The 9,825-nt window shown below is 38.6% G+C and overlaps 2 protein-coding genes across 3 annotated transcripts; both read right to left on the bottom strand.

The window, feature by feature from the left end:
- Positions 1–1,177: 1,177 nt before the first annotated feature.
- Positions 1,178–2,866, bottom strand: LOC104105330 (uncharacterized). The gene is made up of 3 exons (XM_070191184.1): positions 2,626–2,866; positions 1,904–2,103; positions 1,178–1,552 (listed from the first exon to the last, which is right to left on the bottom strand). Exons 1-3 carry the CDS (start codon positions 2,864–2,866, stop codon positions 1,178–1,180), a joined length of 816 nt encoding a protein of 271 aa, XP_070047285.1.
- A 2,345-nt stretch (positions 2,867–5,211) lies between these two features.
- Positions 5,212–9,192, bottom strand: LOC104105327 (COP1-interactive protein 1-like). 2 transcript variants are annotated; one of them, XR_011412880.1, is made up of 5 exons: positions 9,036–9,192; positions 8,367–8,431; positions 8,146–8,265; positions 5,443–7,818; positions 5,212–5,369 (listed from the first exon to the last, which is right to left on the bottom strand). XR_011412880.1 is itself a non-coding variant. In XM_009613588.4 (4 exons), the coding sequence occupies exons 2-4, from the start codon at positions 8,389–8,391 to the stop codon at positions 5,513–5,515; spliced, it is 2,451 nt and encodes an 816-aa protein (XP_009611883.1). In that variant the 5' UTR covers positions 8,392–8,431; positions 9,036–9,192; the 3' UTR covers positions 5,212–5,512. The 2 variants fall into 2 exon arrangements, 1 of the variants encoding a protein (XP_009611883.1); XM_009613588.4 differs by having other exon boundaries at positions 5,212–7,818.
- Between the last annotated feature and the right edge of the window lie 633 nt (positions 9,193–9,825).

Here is a 9,825-nt window from a genome sequence, read left to right as displayed (position 1 = left end):
ATTTTATTTTCTCTTTTTAAACTCTATTCTTAGAAGCTCATGATTTGTACTACCAGTTCTTGGGGATTGTATAAGATCAGGATCTTTATTCACTTAAATTGCTTTAATGATTATTATTGAAATTGGTTAGTAGGAAATTGGCTTACCTAACGGGATGGGTTAGATGTCATCACGACTAGTTGGATTTTGGGTCGTGACACTAGCCTCACTCTAGTGCGCCGTAGAAATATGCACAACTACCTTCTAACCTACAACCTTAATGCTCGACCTCCGCAACTTCTTGTCTAGAGCCATGTCCTCGGTAATCTGAAGTCACACCATGTCCTTCTTGATCAACTCTCCCCAATACTTCTTAGGCCGCCCTCTATCTCTCCTCGTACCTACAAAATCCTCCCACACCTCCTCACCGGGGCATCTGGGCTTCTCCTCTGAACGTGCCCGAACCATCTGAGCCTTACTTCCCGCAACTTGTCATCCATAGGGGTCACGCCCACCTTCTCCCAAATATCTTCATTCCTAATCTTATCCATCTTAGTGTGCCCGCACATTCACCTCAACATCCTCATCTCTTCTAATTTCATCTTCTGGATATGTGAGTTCTTAACTGGCCAACACTCAGCTCCATACAACGTGGCCGGACTAACCACCGCTCTATAAAACCTACCTTAGAGTATCGGTGGAACTTTCTTGTCACACGGGACTCCAGACGCTAACCTCCACCCACCCCACCCCTATATGGTGTGTGATATCCTCGTCAATCTCCTCATTCCCCTGAATAACCGACCCAAGGTACTTGAAACTGCCCATCTTGGGTATGACCTGAGAGTCAAGCCTCACGTCCACTCCTGCTTCCGTCGGCTCGACGCTGAACTTGCACTCTAGGTATTCCGTCTTGGTCCTGCTCAACTTGAAACCTTAGACTCAAGGTCCTGTCTCCAAACCTCCAATCTCTCGTTGACTCCGCCTCGCGTCTAATCAATCAGAACTATGTCGTCAATAAATAACATACATCATGGCATCTCCCCTTGAATACGGTGTGCCAGTGCATCCATCACTAGGACAAATAGGAATGGGATGAGCGCAGACCATTGGTGCAACCCCATAATAAGAAGAAAATGCTCTAAGTCGCCTCATACTGTCCTAACCCGAGTCTTAGCTCCATCATACATGTCCTTAATCACCCTAATGTAAGCAACCGGCACACATTTTGCCTCCAGTCATCTCCATAGAACCTCCCTAGGAACCTTGTCATTCGCTTCTCCAGATCAATAAACACCATGTATAGATCATTCTTCCTATCCTTGTACAGTTCCACCAACCTCCTAATAAGGTGGATAGCTTCCGTTGTAGAACGACCCGATATTAACCCAAACTGGTTGTCTGAAATAAACATCGCCCTCCTCACCCTCACTTCTACCACCCTCTCCCAAACTTTCATAGTATGACTCAGTAATTTGATACCTTTATAGTTGTTACAACTCTGAATATCACCTTTGTTCTTGTACAACGGAACCACCGTACTCAACCTCCACTCCTCCGGCATCTTATTCATCTAGAAAATAACATTAAACAACCCAGTCAGTCACTCCAAGTCTGCTCTACCCACACACCTCCAAAATTCAACCGGAATTTCATCTGGCCCGGTAGCTCTGTCCCTACTCATCTTACGCATAGCCTCCACGACCTCATCAACCTTAATTCGCCTACAATACCTAAAGTCACGGTGACTCTCGTAATGCCCCAATTCACCTAGCACAATATCCCGATCCCCTTCTTTATTCAGAAGTTTATGAAAGTAGGTTTGCCATCTCTGCTTAATCTGGTCCTCCCTCATCAAAACTCTACCGTCCTCGTCTTTAATGCACCTCACTTAGCCTAGATCCCGAGCCTTCCTCTCTCTTACCATGTCCAGCCAGAATAACTTCTTCTCCCCGCCTTTGTCCCCCAGTTCCTCGTACAGACAAGCAAAAGTCTTAGCCTTCGTGACCGCCAGCTTCGCCTCCTTCCTAGCTACCTTATACCTCTTATTGTTTGCTCTCATCTCCTCCGCGCCAGTGCTCCCTACTAATTTCAGGTAAGCCGTCTTCTTCGCTTCCACTTTACCTTAGACCACTTCATTCCACCACCAGTCACCTTTGTGTCTCCCAGATTAGCCCGACGAAACCCCTAACACCTCTCTCCCCGCCTTTCTAATGCAGTCCGCCATCGTCGACCACATAATGCTCGCGTCCCCACTACTCTTCCAGGACCACATAGTCGATAACCTCCCTTCCAACTCCTGATCTTTATCCTTGGCACTCCACCCGATCCTCGGACGTCCTCGTACAGACCTCTTCTTCTTCCTTATCATAATACCGGCTTCCATCACCAAAAACCTATGTTGCGTCGCTAGGGTCTCATCCGGGATAACCTTGCAATCCTTGCACAACCCTCTGTCACATCTCTTGAGGGGGAGATAGTCAATCTGAGTCTTCGCCACCGTGCTTTGAAAAGTAACCAAATGCCTCCCCCCCTGAAAATCTCGAGTTCGCAATCACCAGCTCAAATGCCTTGGCGAAATCCAACATCGAAGTACCCCCTCCGTTCCGCCAAAACCGAATCCAATATGCACCTCACTATAGCCACCTGCAGACGACCCAATATGTTCATTGAAATCTCCTCCTATAAATAACCTATCGGCAGGCGAAATATTACGCACAATCTCATCCAATCCCTCCCAGAAGCTCCTTTTAACATCCTCATCCAAGCGTGCTTGCGGCGCGTAAACGCTAACGACATTTAGGGTACACTCACCAACCACCAACTTAATAGTCATTAATTTATTATTCACCCGCCCAACCTCTACCACGGACTCTCTAAGATCCATGTCTACCAAGATACCCACTTCATTCTTACCCTAGAAGAAGCACAAGCATTTTATGCATTTTTTTGTATATGTTTTCTGTCCATGGTAGCTGAAACATCAAAAATATGTGTTACTCTCCTCAATTGTTACAGGGAAACCACCCTTCATTTTTGCTGAGATAAGATACATGAGAGATGGAGTTGATAGTAGGTTTGAAATTTTGATTGATAGTAGTTTCAAAGTATAAGAGGGAGAGAAAAAATTTGAGCCTAATACATTATTTTGTATAGAATTAGTAATTATGTGTATAATATATAATTAAATTAGAACTTCGTTATTAGTGGCAATTAGGTTCATAATGTAACATAAATATTGTAAAAATTTCAATAAAAAGTCTAATCCGGATGTCCACCCCTAACCAGTACAGTACAAAGTTTTATTCTGTGCTTAATTACTTTCTCTATTACCTCAAACCAAACCACCCCTTAAATTAAAGAAATAAAATACGGTCTGGGAATGGAACCAATGACCTCGTAATGGTTTTGAACCCCTTTACTACTAAGTCATACATTTGGACTGTGTAAAGGGGGTTCAAAATATAATATATAGAGGTAAAAATCAGATTTTTCCTTATATACACAGTTTAATTTTTCGGCGAAAGGGGTTCGGGTGAACACCCTTACACCCCCTAAATCCGCCCCTGTTTGGTTCCGAAAAAGCTTGGCTATAGTGAAGCATTGTTAAATAAGGATAATGTTACATAGAGTTGTGACCGTAATACAATGCGTGAACTCATGTTTAACGTAAAGTTAAGTTACATTTGTTTATAGTTTCACGTGATTTTATAGTCAACTACTAACATTAAGATTTAACGTAACATTGCAATCCATTATATTAACACTGCATTTAATGCGTGACATGTGTGTATTTATTTATTGATTCCGAGTTCCGACTTATGATTTATTAAGCCTTGATTATGTTTGGTTTTCTTTTTTAAAAAAAATATTCTGATATATATTGTATCAACTTTATTTATTAATGCGTCGAACTTTATTAATTTTCTTTCTGAGCAATAAACCTCGTAAAAAACTCAAGCGGGAGCTGCTAGAGTAGTTAATGAGAGAGGGAAGGATTAGAGATTAATGACGAATGGAAATCTATATATTTATGTAATATTTCATAAGAACACTTATATTATCTTTCAATTTCTAAGTACATAATATTGTTTCATATGGCTAAGAAATTTGCTCATTTCTTCACGGTTTTCCTCATCATGACTGCTGGTTATTGACTCTCTCTATCTCTTGCTCTCTAATTAGTTAATACCTGTTGTAGTGGCTTTGGTGAATAATGGTAGATTAAGGTCATGTCCTCGAGGGTGTGGAGGTCGAAGATTAGGGTTATAGGTTAGTTAGTGGTCGAGTTTATTTCCTTTCCACGCCTGTACTTCCTTTCCTAGTTGTTGTACTAGTGTTATCTTTGTGTTCCTCATTTTTAGATGGATATTCTTTTACATGAGGTTCTCTTTGCTTCGTTTTATTTTTTGGTTGTTATAACTATTTCGTTTGCCGTAGTTCTCTGTCGTAACTGTTGTGATTTTGTTGTATTGAGCCGAGGGTGTTTCGGAAACGGCCTCTCTACCTTCACAAGGTAGGGGTAAGGACTGCGTACATACTACCCTCCCCAGACCCCACTTATGGGAATTTTTTGTTGTTGTTGTTGTTGTTGTTGTATCTCTTGCTCTCTAAATTTGTATTAGGTGCGTATCATATATATCTAGTTCTAATGTATTCCCTTTTAAATTGATTTTAGTCATGATCTTGCAGTGTATCTTGCTTCGTCCTCAGTAACAAAAGCAATTGCTACGAGAGACAGCTCGAATCATGACATTAGAGGCTTAGAAAGGAAACTACTTTCTCATCCAAATGATCTGACTTGCTGGAGACCATGCGCTTGTGACTCTGAGTGTTCTGATGGTTGGTTTTGTAAATTGTGCGAATGGGATATTCTTTTTCGCCAGAAGATGTGTTCTGCTAGCTCCTTCACATTCTCGATAGCAGGTCGAATGTGGCTTTGATTATATCTCTTTTACTTGTTCTAGTTGTATTTGTGCCTGTTTGAACAAATATGGGATTCATCTCCAAAGTCTTGCAATGGTAAATTGGTAATGGCCTGATCCTTGTCACTAAATGTGTACTACTATATCTTCGCTCTACATTTCTGTATTATCAAACTCGTTTGCGCTTTTACTTTCAAGCAAATACAAGTTTCAGCTACTTGTTTGATAACTCTGTAAAATGAAAACGATGCGCAATAGATTTAAAATAACTTATGCCTAAAGCAAATATATATAAACACACAGGATGTCAGTAATACGAATGCCAAAATTGAGTAACAAATTTGGTTACACCCACGTCCACATATGAGAAAAGCTACAAATTCTAAGCAGGCCAACAAGAAGAATGAAGTTGTCAAGCCTGTAGAATTATCTAAATATGATGATTGATAAGTGCTGCCTAATACTGTGCATGTCTTTCAAAATCTAATATTGTTGTTATAAGAAACAAAAAAAGAAACCAAAAGAACTTACACTAAAGAGTGGTGGCTTTTCATCATACAACTATATATGACTAGAGATATTGATGATATAACTGATGAAGAAGAATCCTAAAGATTCCTTCTACTGCCAAAGACAGAAAGTGATTTTTGGTAATAATCAGAGCGACTTCGATGGTAATCAATCCATATACATAGTTGTCGAATGGCTTCCCTCTTTTCCTCCTTGAGAGCTAACATCCCGTCGTCTTTCTCCTTTATCATTTTCTCCAATTCTCTAACCTTATTGTCTGACTTCCAAACTTTCTCTCTATACACTAATATCTCTGCTTCCTTGTCATCTAACTGTGCAAGTAAGCAATCTAGATCATCTTGGACATGTACTATCGCTTTATTTTTCCTCATAACCCAATCTTTTACAAATTTCAGCTCACAAGATACCTTGGATATTCGATTAAAGAAATGAGCTGTACACTCCTCAAATTTTAGAGCCACTGTGTCTAGTGAAGCTAGCGTGTCGTTTGCTGTCAATGATATATCCTTAATCCCCCTAATACCAAATTGCAAACTTGCATTCTTTTCTTTTAGATCATTATTTTCTTTCTCGTACGAGTCTCTTGTTTTCTGGTACCACTCCTTGTTCTCAAGGTGCATTTGTTCTGCCACGCGGATCCTTCTACTCAAGATTCTCAAACCGTCTTCAAACTTCTTGCGCAGTTCTTCTGTCATTTCTTCTATTTTCCTTTCAGCATTTTGCAAATTGGATTTGGATTCTTCTAACCTGGTCTTCATTTGCTTATGTTCCTCATTCAACTTGTTAATAGTATCTTCATTTTCTCTTAGTGACTTCTCCTGATCTGTGATCTTCGTTGTCAATTCAGCGTTTCTCTTTTCCATTTCATTAAGGTTTTGAAAGGACTCATGTTTCTCTTTCTCAAGCTGTGACTGTAAACGAATTCTTTCAGTTTCCCCATTTCGCAGCTGTTGTTGAATCGTGCTAATTCGTGCTGCCAAAGATGCATTCTGACTGGACATATCATTCATGTAGGCCTCATGTTTCTTTTGAAGAGTTGAGAGCTCTTCTTTCTTCTCTAGTAGTTTGGTTTCTAACTCTGACATCTTATCACTTAGCTCCTCTTTTTCTAACTTTGAACGATAAGCTTCTCGGTTAATATCCCTTATTTCCTTTTCCAAGTCACTCTTTTGGCTGCAGAGTGAGTCTAATTCCAATTTCAAGTCTTTTACCTGTACTTTTAAGCCTTCATTCTCTTTTAATGTTTCCTTCTCAACCAAACTGGCGCTTGTTAGTTTCTCTTTGAACTTTTCAATCTGGAGATGACATTCCGATAGCTCTTCAGTCTTTTCTTTGAGTGTCAACTCTAGTGCTGATTTACGATGGCTCGAGGTTTCCAACTCCTGCTGCAAAAACTTAACCTTTTCGGTTAAATCCTTAACTTCGACAGTTGCCTCGTGACACTTCTTTTCCAGTGACAACTCCAACTCGGATTTTTTATTGTTTAAGGACAAGAGCTCTTCTTGTGAAAACAACTTATGTTTTAGTTCATTCCTTTCAGTATGTAAAGAGTCTAACTCTTGCTGCAGACTATTTGCTTGTGTCATCAAATCATTAATTCTAGACATTGAGTTGATCTGATTTTCCTCAAACTTTGTAAGAAGATTAGAAAATTGATCTTCTTTCTCTCTGAATGCTGCCTCCAATTCTTGGATATGAGCTTGCAAACCTGAATTATCCTTTTCCAATTGTTTAATATCGTTCGACTTGCACACAATCTGCTCTTCAAGTTCTTTCTCGTGTACGCTAGAGGTTTCAAGCTCAAGCTTCATATTATCAATTTGATCCTCTAACTTCTTCAGTTGAGCCAACCTCTCGCTCTCGTGAACTTCATATTTCTTGGTAAGAGACAAGAGTTCTTCTTCTTTTTCAGTTACTTTCTCCTTTAACCAAGCCGATTCATTTATCAACTTCTGTGTCATGCTATTTTCGATCTCTTTGCCTTGATTGCTCAGGTCCTTGAAAAATTCTCCAGACTCCGGTTCTTGACCGGAAGATATTGGTGAATCAGGTAATGAATCCAAATCCAAACTTGCAGTTTCCAAATTTACAGCATTGGAAAAGTATGTGCTGCTTTCGCCAGCAAATTGCCAAGGGGAATGGTATGCTTCTGAATCTGAAACTGAAGAAGATGAAGACGCAGCATCATCCTCATTTTTGGCACAAAAGTTTTTCTTTATTTCCCCTCTGAGATTTTCATACATAGCATAGAGGGACTTGTATTGTTTGTGAAAATCATCGACAAGTTGGATAAGTTCTGATCTTCTCCTTAAGTTCCCTTCTCTACTTCCTTTGTTTATACTCTTGCTCAGCTTTACAATCCTTTTTACTTTGCTTTCAATCTCTGCAATAAAGAACAAACTCCTCAAGTAAGGACTTAAGAAGGCAGGCAAAAAGTAGAAGCGCTATTTGCAAGGAAATGCAGAAGTCACATAAGATCAATGTGCATCAGTTTATTGCATGAATAAAAAATAAAAGGGCAGCCTTGCACTGAGCTCTCGCTATGTGCGGGGTCTTATCCTGCATTTCTGCCAGAGACTGTTTCCGCGACTCGAACCAGTGACATGATGAACAACTTACTGTGTACCGACAGCCATCTATTATATCACCAAAATCCACAATCTCCTATAATATTCAAAGGACCGAGGCTATTATGAAATGGAACAATTACCTAATTTTATGCATTTCAATTGTTCTTCTTTTTCAGGATCAATATGACTCTGAAAAACCTTCATGCAACCCTTCAAACGTTGTTTCGCCATTTCTGCTTCCATAACTCCAAGGGGAAGTACTGCTTAAGATTGAACACAACAACAACAACAACAAACCCAGTGAATCCCACAAGTGAGGTCTGGGAAGGGTAGCGTGTACGCAGATCTTATCCCTAGCTACCTTGCTTAAGATTGACTACTGGCATCAAAATGGCCGCTCCATCTGAAACAAGGCACACTCAACATCTGCAATAGCCATGAGGAAATGCATATTTAGACGTCTTAAATTCAGAAATAAACAAAACTTGTCTGTGCATCCAAACATTGTTAGCATCAAATCAAACCATATTCATGCATGCTTAATTCTTACCTCATTTGCTCAAAACAGCATCTTTGTTCTAAAAAAACTATTAAAACAGGCAAAGGCGGATGCAGTCATATTTACTCGATTCAACTGAATTAGTACTTTTGATATATATGTGAAAGATCATTAAAATTTAAAAAATATTAATTTTTAACCCATAATCAAAGACCCTTGCACATTCGTATTTGATGCATTAACATTAAAAAGAAAATGTTTGAAAGTGAGGATTCAATAATTAAATCAATAGAAAAATGTGCAAACGGAAATGAATTTTCAAAGGTACAAGAATGGATCTAATTTAATTAGCATGTGAAAACCTGGACGAACATTATCAATTATATTACATCGCCAACTCACTTTAGTCATTCAGATTATCCAATCTTACTTTTCTTTCTCCCTTGTAACATAGAAAATGTGTCGTTTTTGTTAAATCCTTCGGCACGAAAATGCAGAGCAGAAAAAAGAAAATATTCTGCAAATGCTTACCTAAAAAACTGGAAGAGAAGAGATGGAGACTTTTGATCCGAAAAGCAATAGAGAGCTTAAAAGGGTAAGAGAGAAAAAAGATGAAATGGTGATTGCAACACATTTGCATTTGTTTTCTTAACATCTGTAGTATGTTGGAGCTGAGGGGAAATTTCAGTTATACTTTTTCGACCATGAGAATCTATGGCTATTACTTATCACCCTGACCCTTTTCAATTCTAATATTACTCATTATTGACCCTTTTCCATTATTAGTAATTACTCACTCCGTTCACTTTTTACTTATAGATTTACACTTTTACTTGTCATTTTTAGCATATCAAGAGAATAACAATTTTTTTCATGTTATACCCACATCATTAATTACTCATTTCAAATTATTTTCTCAAAACCATTAAAAATATGCATCAATTAATATGGGTATCATGGAAAATTATGCACTTCAGTTATTATTTCTTAAGAGGTGTGCAAAGTCAATAGTGGACAAGTAAAAGTGAACGGAAGGAGTAATAATATCTAAATTAGAAATGAATGAGATATAGGTTAAGAGTTTTCCAAGCTTAGTGGAAGAAAATGTAATATTTTTTTGAGAATTTAAGTGTACCCAATAGACTATAAAAAGGTGCAGGAAGAGATATAGGCATATTCAAAACTTGAAATTTATGAATTTTTATATAGACCTCACGTTAATATATAATAATAATTGAGTTTAAACTCAAATATTTTAGATATTTAATCGATTTCTTAATACCCAAAAGTTTGTGGGTTCATGCAAATCCATAAATTATCT

Source organism: Nicotiana tomentosiformis, chromosome 12, assembly GCF_000390325.3.
Source record: "Nicotiana tomentosiformis chromosome 12, ASM39032v3, whole genome shotgun sequence".
Taxonomy (NCBI): Eukaryota; Viridiplantae; Streptophyta; class Magnoliopsida; order Solanales; family Solanaceae; genus Nicotiana; species Nicotiana tomentosiformis.
The sequence above is the reverse complement of the archived record's forward strand: the minus strand, read 5'-3'. Positions and strand labels throughout refer to the sequence as shown.

Coding starts and splice junctions, on each gene's coding strand:
- LOC104105330 (XM_070191184.1), bottom strand. CDS start 2,866: ATGGATCTTAGAGAGTCCGTGGTAGAGGTTGGGCGGGTGAATAATAAA. Junction 2,104..2,625: donor ACATATTGGGTCGTCTGCAG/GTGGCTATAGTG, acceptor AAGTGGTCTAAG/GTAAAGTGGAAGCGAAGAAG. Junction 1,553..1,903: donor AGTTATTCTGGCTGGACATG/GTAAGAGAGAGG, acceptor GTTATTTTCTAG/ATGAATAAGATGCCGGAGGA.
- LOC104105327 (XM_009613588.4), bottom strand. CDS start 8,391: ATGCCAGTAGTCAATCTTAAGCAAG. Junction 8,266..8,366: donor AGTAGTCAATCTTAAGCAAG/GTAGCTAGGGAT, acceptor AATCTTAAGCAG/TACTTCCCCTTGGAGTTATG. Junction 7,819..8,145: donor ATTGAAATGCATAAAATTAG/GTAATTGTTCCA, acceptor TCTTTATTGCAG/AGATTGAAAGCAAAGTAAAA.